Source organism: Pleurodeles waltl, chromosome 3_1, assembly GCF_031143425.1.
Source record: "Pleurodeles waltl isolate 20211129_DDA chromosome 3_1, aPleWal1.hap1.20221129, whole genome shotgun sequence".
Lineage (NCBI taxonomy): Eukaryota > Metazoa > Chordata > Amphibia > Caudata > Salamandridae > Pleurodeles > Pleurodeles waltl.
The window spans coordinates 1607264821-1607281194 of record NC_090440.1 but is presented as its reverse complement, the minus strand read 5'-3'; the positions used below and the strand labels follow the sequence as shown (position 1 = coordinate 1607281194).

The following is a 16374-nucleotide window of genomic DNA, read 5'->3' as shown; positions in this document are numbered from 1 at the left end:
AACCTCCTTTTCTGGCTATTTAGGGTCTCTGCTTTGGTTAATTCTTCAGATAACGAATGCAAGAGCTCATCAGAGTTCCTCTGCATCTCCCTCTTCACCTTCTGCCAAAGGATCGACCGCTTACTGCTCAGGACACCTGCAAAACCGCAACAAAGTAGCAAGACGACTACTAGCAACCTTGTATCGCTTCATCCTGCCGGCTTTCTCAACTGTTTCCAGGTGGTGCATGCTCTGGGGGTAGCCTGCCTCCTCTCTGCACCAGGAGCTCTGAAGAAATCTCCTGTGGGTCGACGGAATCTTCCCCCTGCAACCACAGGCACCAAAAGACTGCATCACTGGTCCTCTGGGTCCCCTCTCAGCACGACGAGCGTGGTCCCTGCAACTCAGCAACTCTGTCCAAGTGACTCCCACAGTCCAGTGACTCTTCAGTCCAAGTTTGGTGGAGGTAAGTCCTTGCCTCCCCACGCTAGACTGCACTGCTGGGTACCACGTGATTTGCAGCTGCTCCGGCTCCTGTGCGCTCTTCCAGGATTTCCTTCATGCACAGCCAAGCCTGGGTCCCTGACACTCTAACCTGCAGTGCACAACCTTCTGAGTTGTCCTCCGGCGTCGTGGGACTCCCTTTTGTGACTTTGCGTGGACTCCGGTTCACTCTTCCAAGTGCCTGTTCAGGTACTTCTGCGGGTGCTGCCTGCTTCTCTGAGGGCTATCTGACTTGCTAGGTGCCCCCTCTGTCTCCTCCTCCAAGTGACGACATCCTGGACCCTCCTGGGCCACATCAGCACCCAAAAACCTCTACCACGACCCTTGCAGCTAGCAAGGCTTGTTTGCGGTCTTTCTGTGTGGGAACACCTCTGCAAGCTTCATCGCGACGTGGGACATCCATCCTCCAAAGGAGAAATTCCTAGCTCTCTTCTTTCTTGCAGAACTCCAAGCTTCTTCCAACAGGTGGCAGCTTCCTTGCACCCTCAGCTGGCATTTCCTGGGCTCCTGTCCACTCTCGACACTGTCGCGACTATTGGACTTGGTCCCCTTGTCTTACAGGTACTCAGGTCCGGAAATCCACTGTTGTTGCCTTGCTGGTGTTTGTTCTTCCTGCAGAATCCCCCTATCACGACTTCTGTGCTCTCTGGGGGTAGTAGGTGCACTTTACACCTACCTTTCAGGGTCTTGGGGTGGGCTATTTTTCTAACCCTCACTGTTTCCTTACAGTCCCAGCGACCCTCTACAAGCCCACATAGGTTTGGGGTCCATTCATGGTTCGCATTCCACTTTTGGAGTATATGGTTTGTGTTGCCCCTATACCTATGTGCTCCTATTGCAATCTACTGAAATGTGACACTGCTTGCATTACTTTTCTCGCTATTACCTGCATAATTTTGGTTTGTGTACATATATCTTGTGTATATAACGTATCCTCATACTGAGGGTACTCACTGAGATACTTTTGGCATAGTGTCATAAAAATAAAGTGCCTTTATTTTTAGTACTTCTGTGTATTGTGTTTTCTTATGATATTATGCATATGACACCAGTGGTATAGTAGGAGCTTTACATGTCTCCTAGTTCAGCCTAAGCTGCTTTGCCAGAGCTACCTTCTATCAGTCTAAGCTGCTAGAAACACCTCTTCTACACTTATAAGGGATAACTGGACCTGGCACAGGGTGTAAGAACTTCTGGTACCCACTACAAGCCAGGCCAGCAGGACCCACGTTTTGAATTTCTACTGTAGCTCATGTGATTGAAACATATTAAGCATTTTGAATAAACACATACAAAATCCTTTCATTCATAGGCATTTGAAGACATATACATTGAACAACGGAAGACAATTAAGATTGTGCTTGAATATGCAGACAAAGTTTTCACTTACATCTTCATACTGGAAATGCTTCTGAAATGGGTGGCATATGGATTCCAAAAGTATTTCACAAATGCCTGGTGCTGGCTCGACTTCCTGATTGTTGATGTAGGTATTACAATTTCTTTAACACTCTTTAATAATGCTTGTGTAAAATCAAAATCCTACTGAATGCATTTTGCATTTTTATAAACGCAGTCAGCGATAAGATGTTAGTAGTGATGCATTGCATTGTAAAATGAAGATGTATTTGGGTTTGGAATCTCTCTGCTTTCATGCTGACTCACCAGTACAACTCACACCTTATTCAATGTGTCAGTAAATACCCATTTAGAAAATTAAAAAATTTACATTAACCAAACATTGACTAGTTGAAGGTCAATGCCTCTTTAACAAGAGAAAATATATTTGGAAAGCTTCCAACATTTATTGTCTGTCTTTATAACCTTCTTTTGATACTGTACTGCACATGAATTTGGTTAAATTGTAATATATATGGCTCTTTAGATTATAAAGGACCATAGATCAATTTATTATTACACATTAACAAGCATGCACCTAAAATATATATATTTGAATAACAAAATAACATTATTCAACATAAGCATGATCTCAGAAATAGGATTTTGATTTCTAGAAACTATGGGGGCCGGGGTCGGCGGGAGCACCGCCAACAGGCTGGCGGTGCCCCGCAGGGCATTCTGACCGCGGCTGTTTGGCCGTGGTCAGAACAGGAAAACCGGCGGTGTCCCGCCGGTTTTCCGCTGCCCTGAGGAATGGCATGGGCACTGCAGGGGCCCCCGTAAGCGGGCCCCACTTTGAATTTCAGTGTCTGCATAGCAGACACTGAAATTCGCGACGGGTGCTACTGCACCCGTCGCACCCTTCCCACTCCGCCGGCTCCATTCGGAGCCGGCTTCCTCGTGGGAAGGGGTTTCCCGCTGGGCTGGCGGGCGGCCTTCTGGCGGTCGCCCGCCAGCCCAGCGGGAAACACAGAATGGCCGCCGCGGTCTTTCTGAATGACCCCCTATGTATTAAAAATATGAAAATGCAGTGAAACAGAGTCTCAAAACCCTGGACATTCATGCAAAGTATGGAAGTCACTGATGAAGTTGAGGTATCACTTCAACCATATCCCTACAGCTTGAATCAAAAAGAAACCTGATCAGAATTGGTCTGTGTCTACTCAGAACTGATATTGCTTTCCACTCGCAACTGTTCCTCAAGAAAACAGCTTTGTCAAATGAGAAAATGTAGGTTATTGGAGACTTTTTATTTTTTTGTAAGTTTGGTAATTTTTTATCATTAAGGGCCTGATTATGACCTGTCCAGTCATTGGACCGCCAAAAGCTGCAGGTATGAGGCCACAGTCAAGCCGGCAGCCTCCTCCCCGTCATATTACGATGTTTCCACCATGCTGACTGGTGGAAAAATTGTATTATGATGTTTCCGCTGGTCAGCCTGGTGGAAATAGTGTGGCTGCATTGGCCTTGGCTCTCCTAGCAAGCAGAGGCCAATGTCATCACACACCAGCACCCTTTGGAATGCACACTGTCTGCATAGCGCATTCCAAGGGTGCTGACGGTGGGGCTGCACTGCCCTTGACATGGTTGTGGGCATTGCAGGGCCCTCCCCTGAGGCCCCCAGCACTGGCTTTCCACCAGCCTTTCCACTGCAGTGCAACCTCCATGGAAAAGCTGGCAGATAGTGGAGTCGTGATCAGCATGGCGGGGTCGCCATGGGCACCACCATGGCTGACCACGACTCCGATCGCCATCAGCCCGTCAAGATCCATGATCCTGGTGGTGGTGGTGGCAGTCTCCTGGCTGTCCGACTACCAGGAGACTAATAGTGCAACAGCCTGAAAGCCACTGCAGGTTTGGCTGTCCTCGGACCACCAAACTTGTAATGAGGCCCTAAGTGTTCATTATGCCGGGGTGAACCTGTTGTTATGCAATGTACAAATAATAATGAGTTTCCATGAGCCTTAACAAGCTGCAAGTGGATTATATGTTTTTCTCTACAGTAACTCTTTTTGTTAAATTTGTAACTCTTCATAGAAATATCCAAAACAATATCTACTGGCACAGTGTTAGTGATATATAAACAGATGCTTCCCAGGTTACCCTTGAGCATACAGTCAATATTACCTTCTCCATTATATAAATGCCTGATGAATTCTGCCATCATAGAAAAATACTGAAGTAATATTACTGTGAAATAGTAGCATGTTATGTGCTTGCACCTCAGTCTGAAAGAAAAAAAAGCATTCTTAATAAAATACTGTTGAGAAATATGCACCATTAGACATTTAAGAACCAGTGGTCAGAAGTATATAAACAAATACATGACAAGAAGAGAGAAGGAAGCAGATGAATGAAAATAAAATACAGTGCAGTGTTCCAAACCTATTGAAGTACCAAGGACCCCTTTCACATATTTGTTTGCAGGTGATCAAAAAAACAATTACAAATGCATATTCAAACTTGTAGTTAACAAAATGTAAAAGTAGGCTCATAAGTAGAATTCCTAACACGTGAAAACAACAACATGGTGTAATTTAAAGTGGGCTTAAATCTCCTCATGGGAAAAAACAGCTCTAAAATATGATATGCCCCTACCCAGTTGCAGGTTTGACAGTTTGATTCCTCAAGTAAGCCAAACTCTTACACATTTAGTCAGACCAAATATTCCACTTATAAATTCCACATCAAGCTTATGATTTATGCATGTATTATTACTACACTGTATTAATAATTTGTGGCACGTTCATCTAGTAGAAGGTTGTTCTGATAGCAACTGTCACTAAAATGTGAAATCTTATTTATTACGTTTTCTCTTTTTTAGCCAACTAAAATGACTCCCTGTTTAATGAGATAAGTATGAATCCATTGAAAATACTTTCACATAGATAGGTTGTATGGGAGCTTGTACCCAAAAAATAAATAAATAATGAAATCTGGGCAGAATCTGATGTTTGGTCCTTTGCTGTCTTTGTGGAAGGTAAGGTAATAGGTCACTTAAGTTGAAGAAAAGATGTTATGAAGTTCAGAACCTCAAGTTTGTTCCCAGAAATGTTGTGACTTTTCACTTTCCAAGCATTGTTAAAACAGCCTACGGGACACAAGCACCCAACTCACAGCCCGCTGGTATCCTATGGAACAGCTATTCGTCAATCTCATATTTAAAATGTGGATGTGTGCAATACGTTATGTAATGTCATCCTAGTCCACTAGCAGGTCCCTAAAACGTTTGTGGGAGGTTTCCAACCTGCCGTCAGCCATTGTGTACAAACTTAAAACGTATAACATTAGTTATGGATAGGAATGTGTGTCATATGTAATGCAGATATTTTGTAGTATTCAACAATCAGGCTGCCTTCTTCTGAACCCCATGAAACATAGACAAAGACAAGTGTTTTACGAGGCTGGATAACATTCACATATAACGCGAGGCAGCACTGAACAGATCTGAGGTGGTGTGTACATCTGCTTATGTGCTCCTGGGTACATGTCTAATCGAAGGCTGATGTGAACTGGAGAAAGGCCAGGTGGTCACTTTTATGAATTTTGAGATTTAGTCAGGGTACGCAGAAACCTTGTTTATTAGTCCCATTGCATACATTTTTTAGGTAAGTTAAAAAAATAACGATTTATAATGCAGTCGACAATAATACCTTCATAGATTTGGACTTCACCTTAAAATGTGTGTCACAAGTAATAAGCAAATGTCACTAGCTGAAAACCAAGCAAGGACAAAGCTCTTTGCAGTTACCAGATTTGAGGAACAATGAATTATTTAATCTTCAGTGTATGTTGCTGCTGCTGCTAATAATAATAATAATAATAATAATAATAATAACAATTTTAATAATAACTTGTCCCTCTTCTCCCTCTTCTTCTTTTTCTACTTCTTTTTCTTTTTCTTTTTCTTCTTCTTGTTCCTGTCCCTGCTCTTCTTCTTCTTACTATTATAGTATTGTCATTAATTAGATAGTAACAATAATAACAATACTACTACTACGACTTATAAAAAGAAGATATCCACAGCAACAAAAACAACAATAATAATAATAATAAAAATAATAATAATTGGGTTCCTGGTATAAATATGACCGGTGTCACTATTGGTCTTAAACCCCCCACACCAAGCTATTGAAGCACGATAGGAATGTAACTATCCAGCTCCAGGGTATACTTTTGTTATATTGCAAGAAGTTCACAGTTGATACTTTTAATCATCATGAAAGCATTGAGACATGCGTCTGAACAAATAAAAGTTATTTTGGCTGATGTTTTAGGTGTGTATGAAGGACCTATGGCCCCCAATGGCCTATCTTGAAGTGCTAAATATATTGTGTTGTTAATGTCCATCTTCCCTCTTCTATGTTGTGTAATAAAAACAACAGTATATTTTTGTGTGGTGTTTGTATCCTCTGCTGATGTGCATGCCTTATTTTTATAACGTGTCATTGTAACATGTACTGCTTAGACATTTCGAGCCTTTTCATGTAATTTCCCAGAACAAAAATGAAATTATCTATCTATCTATCTATCTATCTATCTATCTATCTATCTATCTATCTATCTATCTATCTATCTATCTATCTTAGAAAGGTGGGTGGTTGGATGAATAGATAGATAGATAGATAGATAGATAGATAGATAGATAGATAGATAGATAGATAGATAGATAGATAGATAATTTCATTTTATTTAGATAGATAAATAGATAGAACCTTCGACTAGGATGAGCTTTTGATTGCCAGCCAGATATACCTATCCAGTTCTCACATCTGCCCTTTTACCTCCATTGCATTCCAGGGAGCATTAGGAAGCATCACAAAATATTTAAAAAATACCATTGTTATACTTTAGTTGATAAAACGCCCATTTATAGAAAACATATGTAGCCCTATTCAGCATTGTACAACTGAACAAATGCACGGTGCGCGGAAAAGGCTGAGGATTTCACAGTATGGGCATGCAGAGCCTTTTCCTGGTCTCAAACAACAAACGGACTGTAGTACCATGATCAATAATGCGCAGTGACCCCACATGCCCATTTAAATGGTATTGATCAAAGGGAATCAGACATCTATCGGACTCTGGACAAAAGCCCAATGTTCCTTCAAGCAGAAAATAAGCTGCTTATAAATGCTTCACCAGATGGTTAAAAGTAAAGAGCGAGCGCACTTCGAGCTACTTGGATTACAAACGGTATATTGGATGTGTTTTGCGCAGCATGTAATAGCAAGCCATTAGTTAGCCCTCGGAGGTCTATGATTTGTCACAGAATTCCTTCTTGTAAAATAGCACTACATATTCTAGCATGCGTACACGTCGCAGGATCAACACACTAAACAGAACCATCTGCTTACGCCTTTAGTCATAAATTGGGCCACTCGAATTATTCCGCAATGAAGGACCAAAGTTTGGAGCAGAGTTGACTAAATGATCGAGTGGAAAAAACTAATTTTGCAGCATAATGTGGCACATTCAGCAGCACTAATTTGTTTCCTATATACTCCGGGGAAAATGCTCCACTACATTAAAGGCAAGTTAACACCTGGCAACAGGAATCAGGAAATGAAAGATGACCAGTTTACCTTTGTAAAGGGTTTGTCACTGTGAAACTAGTTTTCTTAAAATCTGCGAACTATGCGGTAGATGGTGGATTATGAGGTAAACATGGTAAATCTGGCCCAGACATTTTGTAGTATAAGTGAAGCAATGCACCTCTGCTAAGAAGCCACCGAGTCTGGTTATTTAAATAGAAGTTTAGACAGATGGTATGAGAGAAGATGTGAATTGTCTGCTTGATTATCAAACTGATCAACTGCTCATCCACAAACTTAGAGATGGAGAGGAAACCCAAGTTCTTTTTTTATTAGTGTTGGTATAGGGGAGTCACATCTTGATAAACAAAGGCACTAAAAAAGAATCAAAGATAAGGTAGATCTAGTTGTCAGTATTTCAGTCTTTTCCTGTGGAAGAAGGAATACCTCTCAGATAAGATGACTCGACAGAGATATTATCAGGAGATTCAAGATTGTTCTGAAGAGATAGAGTCAAATATCTATGTATCATTATCATACATTTGGAAGGGAACCTGATGGCATGCTTGACGATGTCAGCCAAAGGCCCAATCTAGGCCCTGAAGATATTCTGCTGGTCCTGCTCTCAAAGTCAACAAGTGATTCTGTATTTGTGTTTGAAATTATCAAAGACAAATTGCAATCTTGTCTGTAGAGCTGCTCCCCAGAGATGCAGAACCTGACCACCTACTCTTAAGTGAAATACTAAATGCTGAACCACTGAAAACTTGAAGAAGTGAATGAATGACAAATGAAGCTTAGTCAATATGCCCAATTAATTATGCAAAGTGTATTCCCATAACTCTGGCTACAGGAAATACCATAATTAGCCTCAAATAACATTTGACGCAGTGCAATAGAGCCCTTAGGAGAGATGATCAAACTGATATTGAGTTGGAATTTAACTGAATGCACACAGCATGGTAACAAAAGCGGTCCATATAATGGATTTATCTTTGGAAGGATATTAACTACTAGCCAACACATCATCAACCAAACTCTCAAAACCAGAAATCCCCACGTTGTGGTGCTAGGGCACTTAGAGGCATATTTACATGCCCCTAGCACCAGTGGAGATTGAATTTTTGTGATACTTTGGTGGCACTGTGCACTGTGCAATATTCACAATGTGGCGCTAAGCCACTTTTTGTGGCTTAAAGCCGCATTGTAAATATGGGCCCCTCTTACGCAGTTTTCTGCTGCACAGGGGTGTGCAATGGGTGTTGCTATGGGCGCTCCACCACAAAACCCATTGCTTTTGACGCTGCCCCAGATTTCCAAGAATTCGTAAATCTGTGGCAGCACCAAAAACTAACATCACCCCAGTGATGGCCCTAGGGTGGCGCAATGAGGAAAAATACTTTTATGAATGACTGCTTATGTGCAGTAAGGTGTTCCTTCTGGCACATAAACATTCAGTAATGATAATTTGCTACTTCTATGTTTGCTAACAAATCAGTGTAGATTTTTTATGTACAGGAAGGGATACCTTCCTGTACATAAACAATCATTCCCTTCAACCCAAACACCCTTGTACTATGGTGCAAGGATGCCTGCGTTGACGCTGGCCGCTAAATTTAGTGGCAGTGGTAGGAGAAACACAGGGGTGCGCCGTATTTGTGTAAATACGAAGTATCCCTGCTTTTCAGAGATGACACAGCGCTTCACCAAAATTGGTCCCATTCCTGTGTAAATATGCCCCTAAGTATAGAGATAACAAATGGGAAACAAACCCTACCTTGAACACTCCTTTTTAGTAAAAATCACCCCTTTTATCATTTGTAATTTCCTTACTGACAGGTGGACACTTTTGGGGCTTTTAAACAAATTTATAATTGAAACTTTCAATCCCTCCCATGTGCATGTGCGCACACCAGAACACAAATATTCATACATTCACATACACAGACACACTGATACACACACCTCCTCCCAAACTGAACAGTAAAAGATTAAAACGTGACTTGGGTAATGACAAAAAATAGAATGCTTTTGAAAAAGTACACAAAGTCTGGTAAGCTGGCAACAACTTAACAGACTGTGTAAGTGCCCAGGGACAACTATTTGCACAAAACCCAAGGTAACCAGTGCTCTGCGGTTTTAATAACAAAAAATGTTTGGAAAGTGCTGAGTGGATTAATTTTCAAACTGCAAAACAACAATGACTAGTTTGGTAAGCCAACAATCTATTTTGTTTGTGCAGGACACTAAGGGGGTCATTAGGAGTTTGGCAAATGGAAACATCCATCTGCCAAACTCCCGAAGAGGAGACTGCTGCAGTGCTGGTGGTCTTCCCACCTGTCCCATTGCAACTTTCCCACTGGGCTGACCCAGTGGGAAAGGTGCGGGAGCATTGTTCCCGGCTCATAATTGAGCCGGCGGCAATGCTGCTGCACAGAGGGTGCACCAGCACCCTTGACATTTCAAGGATGCTGGTCAGGGGCACAGGGGGCCACCTGCACTTGTTCTATGCCAGCCTTTTCATGGTGGTGAAACTGCCATAAAAAGGCTGGCGGAGAACAATGTTGTAATTAGCAGGGTGGCGCTGAGTTCAGTGCTGCCTTGGTTGATTACAACCACAACCTCCGTCACCCCGTGAGGATCATGGATCCTGGCGGAGTCGGTGGTAGGTTAGTGGGTCTGCTCGCTAACCTTGTAATGTGGATGTTGCGGTCTGACCACTAAGGTCTTGTGACTGCCACACTCATCATCAGCCCCTCTGTCTGGGCTACCAGGCCCTGTTACAGTGCAGGTTATATCTATGGGCTACAGCTCTGCACAGTCTTTGAAATTTTCCCGCCTGATTGATGCTTACCCCTTTTCCTTTGCATAATGCATGATTAGAACATATTAGATGTTTTTTTATGTTTAACTTTTAATAGGCATGCCCTAAAAAATACAGGCAATATGAAAATGGCAGTGCTAGAAGTCTGATTTAGGTTAACCCAGACACATCTGGGAAGAACCAGTATTTTTAAGGTAGTCCCATCTGACGCCAGTGGTCTAAGCTGTAAAAACTAAAGAATAACTAGATATGTTTCTTACATGGAAAGACAATGGTCGAATCATACAGGTGATTACTGAAATGGATCACTGACACAATATCATCAAAAAATATACAGTTGTCAAAAATATAGTTTACCACAATGTTGTGTTCCTATACTACGTATAAATACAGGAAAAATATAGTTGACACTAATGTTGTCAAAAAACATACAAAACTATACATTTCTAAAATATATATACAGTTTAAAGCAGTAAATGTATAATGTTACAATATACAACATTAGTATAGCGTAAAATAAATAAATTCCACTAATATTTAATGCTCTCTATAAATATATACTTAGTTAAACACATTTATGTTTATATATGTATATATATATATAAATATATATGTGTGTGTATATATATATATATATATATATATATATATATATATATATATATATATATATATATATATATGCTCAAACAGATCCACAAAAGGAAGCGCGCTCTACTCGTCGGTGCCGGCATCCGGGAAGGACCTATTCCCGTAAAACATTATACCAGTTTAACACTAAGGTCACCGTGACCAAGACCGTGAAGGTCGAAACGCGTAGGTGTTAGGTGGTGGGATGTTTCGTTATTGAAAATAAAAGTGGATTCATCACAATCCTGTGAGTGCGGCATTTTTAACCTTAGTGTTAAACTGGTATAATATATATATATATATATATATATATATATTACTTAGTGGCAGTCACCATTGGTTCTATAGAAAAAGCATTTTTTTTTGTTGCCTATAGCTTTGACGAAGTTGATCAATCTTCACAAAAGTGTCCCAAAAACTTTGACGCTCATGTCAGCTGCTGTCTGGAAAGTTTTGCGGTGATCTATGAAGTGGGGCCAAGAAAAAGGGGGAGCCAAAAACATTTCCCCATGTTAATTCCCATAGCGTTTTTTTAATAGGTCCACAGCCTGAATCGCTGGACGGAATTACACCAAAGTTGGCAGAAAGGTAGCTCTTGGTCCATTCAGTAGTTTTTGAAATATTAAAGAAAATTAAAATTTGTACATATAGGGATGCGATGGCTCCGCAAACCCTCCTGATCTCGTGCTGAGATCTGATTCGCTTCAGCTGAGTCCCAGATAAAAAGATGTAAAATAAGAAAAGGGGCCAGGGTAGTGACACCCTGACCACTTAGCTTTGGTGCTGGGTCCCAGAGGAACCCCCACTTACAGCGAAACAGCACTTTTTTATCAACATTTTTGCTGCAAATTTGCAATGGGTTTGCATATCCACAGCAAAAATTAAAAAGAAAAACAAACGTGGTCTCCCCCTTGTTTTAGTAAAGGCCCAAGGCAGGCCAGGTCCTGCGAGCATATAAAAAACAAGCATTTGCAATGCAATGGGTCTTGCGTTTGCTCAAGTTAAAGCTGTTAGCGGTGTAAACTCCTAACCTGACTTTTCTTGCCACATAAACTGAAAGATGAAAAGTAAAAGTTTCACATAACTAACCGGACTTATCTTATCACATAAACTGAAAATGAAAAGTAAAACAATATCACATAAGCGAGCCATGAGTGCAAAGCAGACACACAAAAGGAAACAGAAGTGCGCTCGCAGTGAAACGTGTCGGCAAAAGTGCAATTATCCATGTAACCAGCAAAACTGCAAATATCCATGTAACAGGGTCAATGTCATGCAAAGAGCTCGACTACTGCCCAGCGAGATTGCACTGCCTATGAAATAAAGAGAAAAAGTAGTGCAGAAACCATACCGAAAACATGGCGCCTCGTATCTTTTCAGTATTTGGCTGGTGCGCTGGAGGCGGGCTAAACACCAGTAAAGGATTGCTGTATGCATGCCTTTCACTAATGAAATCAAGCAAATGTTAAAAGGCAAGCACACAAACTAATGAAACTGATGGGCGTGACATGGGTGTGGTTAAAAGCCCACAGAGAGAGATTACACCAGGGACAGAGCGCTTTGCACTCAACTCTAATAAAGGAGGGGGATGCAAGGGTACCCCCTCTTGGGCTTATTTATGCCCTGGAGATTGCCACCTCCCCAGGGCTTAAATTAAATAGTATGTGGGGTCGCACAGCTGTCACGCAGCCCTGGGGACCACCTCCTCCCCGGGCTGAACTGTACCAAAAAATAGCGCATTCCCCCGACCCTCGCAGCCCCAGGAACCGCCACCTCACCAGGGCTAAATTGAAATAATGAAGGGGGTCCATTGAAGAGCCCCGGCCCAACAAACTACCACCTCCCGAGGGCAAATTCAAATGTTAGAGGGGGCCTCATGGCCCCCCTCGAGGAGCACATAATGGCCCGGGGGAGCGCCACCCCGCCAGGTCCTACTCCTGTTATGTCCCAGCAGGGGCTCTCACTCCCAGCAAGTGAGAGCTGTCACACAGCTCTTGCATGCTGGGACTGGAGAACTTCTCTGTTTTTCTCTTGCTCGTAGACATGCGGACAGGGAAACAGAGGAAACTATTGCTCTCACAGACAGGAAGCTACATGTTCAGCAGCTCCCTGTCTGTGACAGCAATGCCGGCTCCCACAGGAGGCGAGGAGCCAGCTGGGACTGTGGGGGCCTTGAGGTTCCCCTCTGGTCCCATTGCACACTGGTTGCTCTGTGGGGCAGCCAGGACAGATGGCCAGGCCCCAGGAGATGGGGTCCCTGGGGCTGAGATCAGCTCGATAAGGGGCCACGTGACGCCCTCCCCTAAAACAAATAAAATATTATATAAGACCAGGACATGCGGGATGGGGTCCGTATGTTTGAGATCATCCCACCCGGGGAGGCGTGGGGGAATATTCCTCCCCCCCCCCATTGATTTGTAGTAGGCCCTGGGGTCCCCAGGACCAAAATCAGTCCGGGGAGGGGGGCACACGGCCCCCCCTCCCACACACTGGCCATTAACCCAGCGAGGTAGCTCCTACTAACCAACCAGTAGAATGTATTCTAGTTGTATGGACATTTTGTGCAAAACGGTGGACTCATGTTGGATAAACGAGCAGGTCAGCTTCCATTCTGACCATGATGCTCATTTCACAGAAATTAAACATCAACAGGAAGCACTTACAAATATAAACGTAGCAGGTGCCCCAGTTGAAAGCTCCACTTCTGGAAAGGACAAATTATCCTAACTCCTGGGCTTGGCGAAGGCAAAGCAAGTGTGTTTACTCTGCGATTCCATATTTAAAAATTATCTACATTTCTTTGTAGAGGTGAATGCATCTTTTATCCATTGAAGCGCAATGAGACACTCTCACACCAACTCTCACACCCAGGCATACACTCTCACAGCCACTCTCACACCCAGAGACACCCTCTCACACCTATTTTCACACCGAAAGAGACAGGACCTGAGGCCAACTCTCACTGCCCATGGCTGAAGGCTGTGTGCAGTGTGAGGTTGGATGGTTAGTGGGTTTGGCTGCATGGACTGGTCACAAGCTAACCCCCACCGGGCATGTGCGGCACGGGGTTGGGTGGTTAAAGGGGGTTGCCCAGGTGGTTGGATTAACGTATAGTAATAAAAATTACTTAATGTTAAAAAAAACATAGAAATTTACTGAAAAAAACAAAGGTTACAGGCACATTTTAGTTAGGTTCTGAATTTACTCGTACAAAACCAGAGAAATTCAGCAGTTATACTTAAAGTTATTTCAAGTAACTATAACTCGCGGCCTACGGTAACTATAACTTGCGCCCTCACCATGCACTGCTAATTACCCCAGATGTTACAGCACTCATGACAACTTTTATAACATCAACAAAAATATCAATGAAACATTTGAAGTAAAAATATTATAGAAAAAACTGTGCATGGCAGGGCCGCAAGTTTTAGTTCCAAACCAACTCATCAAAAAAAAAAAAAAAAACACAACATTGAAATATGCATGTGTTTTACACATATAAATACCAAAATTCATAGGAAATACATTAAACAGTAGAACAACTACACAATTATTTATAACTTGATTTCTTGACAATGTAAACTAATACCAAATAATGAAAAAAAAAGAATTAAATTACATTTAATTTTATGTAACTTCTCACCCTATACCCCTACAAACTCAGCAACCTGCACCTAAAATACATTTCAAATAAATTAGTATTAAACAATTTACATAATTAATAATCCATTAAATAATTAATTAACAATTAATAATTGTTAATTAATTATAACCAAGTAACTTCCCACCCTATACGTCTACAAACCTAGCAGTTTGCACCAAAAATATAACTAAAATAAATCACTATTAAGCAATTTACATATTTAATAAAATAACTAATTAACAATTAATAATGATTTCTTAAATAATTATTAGGTAATGAACTTTCCTAACACTCTTAATCTTGTACCTATGCAGAGCATTGTGATTCAGTGCAGCCTTATAGCTGGGCCTGTAATGATACAAGTTGAATAGTAATTATCATCTTTAATCACGTAGTCACTTTTAACAAACGTAGCCCATTCCCATAGAACAAAAAGCTTGGGACATTTTTCCTGTTGGATATAATGAATGTCAAAGCCATTAATTTCTCCACAGCTCTGCATAGAGGGCAGAATATTTGTATATATTTATGATTGGAAACTGGATCCTGCTCTGTCCCAAGAATCTGTTTTGCTTTTCCAGTTTTCCTCCTTAAATAGATAATTAGGTTACAACAAGTAGGTGACTCAGAGAACCCTCGGCTATTTTGCAGTGCCTGAACTCTGGGGAGGCAGCAGTTTGTTTTTTGTAGTATTTCACTGGAGCCAAAATGACTCTTTGCAATTGGAAGCAGTTGATTTTAAAAACGGTAGAGTTCATAAACTCCTTCATCCTTGAACAGTTTGTTTTAGAATACTAATTTCTTTGTAGCCTGAAGTGTCTGGAAACCCTTTCATCACTTAGTATTACATATGTCTTAGATGCAATGTGATCTTCATAACGGAGACTACGCAAATTCCAAGCATTAAGAAAGTTGGCATGAGGCATGCAGATTGGAGGAAGAGCTATGAAACAACACCTGTATCGTGGAGAAGGCAAAAACCGAGCATTAGGCAAATTAAAGTTTGGCACAATGTGAAATTAGGAATAAGAACCGGTTAGTATCAAGTCTTCTACAGTGGGGATGGGAGGAATTAGTCTGTGTCTACTCTTTCCAGGCAAAAGGGTGAACCAAAATATGAAGATTGAAACTGTCCCATTGTGTGGATAGTTGAGACTGAATCACCTATGATGGGTTTATAGTGTCATGTCTTAATCAATCTCTCCTGACAAAAAATGGCATTGGGAATTCAGGTTTCATAAGAACAGAGCTGAACAATTACCCTTTCACAGAAGACATGAACTAGAATGCTTCATGATAGAATTTTTAATCAGATAGATTGCATGTATCCCTTCATTTGCAAGTCCCCAGTCAAAATTCTTGGCCTCCTACTTGCCCAAAGCTACCTCAGGGATTTAGAAAAGCGAATTCAGAATGCCTATAGTTTAGGAGTCCTTAATATGATTACCACAGATTTAAGGGTTTACCCACTAGAAAGCATACCAATATTTGTACATAATCCATCAAATCACAGAATAAAGATGGTGCATTTAAGAAGACACAACACATGAGTGAAATCCATGTGGGTGCAACTGCTTGTCACAAATGACACATACAGGAATTCCCTGTGTAAATTACCAGATGGAGAGCTTATGCAGATATAAAATGAAAAACTACATCTCGTGTGCATGGTTAATCAAAAGACTGCTTTGTGCTTTAAATCTGGGAATCCCGCACATTGACTCAATGATTGGCTTGACGCTGATCTAAGGCACCTAACAAAAGAATGACTTAATAGGAAAATTCAAAGGAGTACAAAAACTCATGGCAATGTATAGTGCATTATCAATTATCAGGTTTCTGAAGGTTATGTAAAGGAG

General features: G+C 41.4%; 1 protein-coding gene across 3 annotated transcripts in view; it reads left to right on the top strand.

The window, feature by feature from the left end:
• Nucleotides 1-16374, top strand: part of LOC138285384 (sodium channel protein type 2 subunit alpha-like) — a 696215-nt gene that overhangs the window by 547290 nt on the left and 132551 nt on the right. For all 3 annotated transcript variants that reach the window (XM_069225253.1, XM_069225252.1, XM_069225254.1), the window contains exon 20: nt 1796-1969. In XM_069225253.1, the coding sequence (XP_069081354.1) occupies nt 1796-1969 (174 nt within the window). The remainder of the gene's footprint in view (nt 1-1795; nt 1970-16374) is intronic.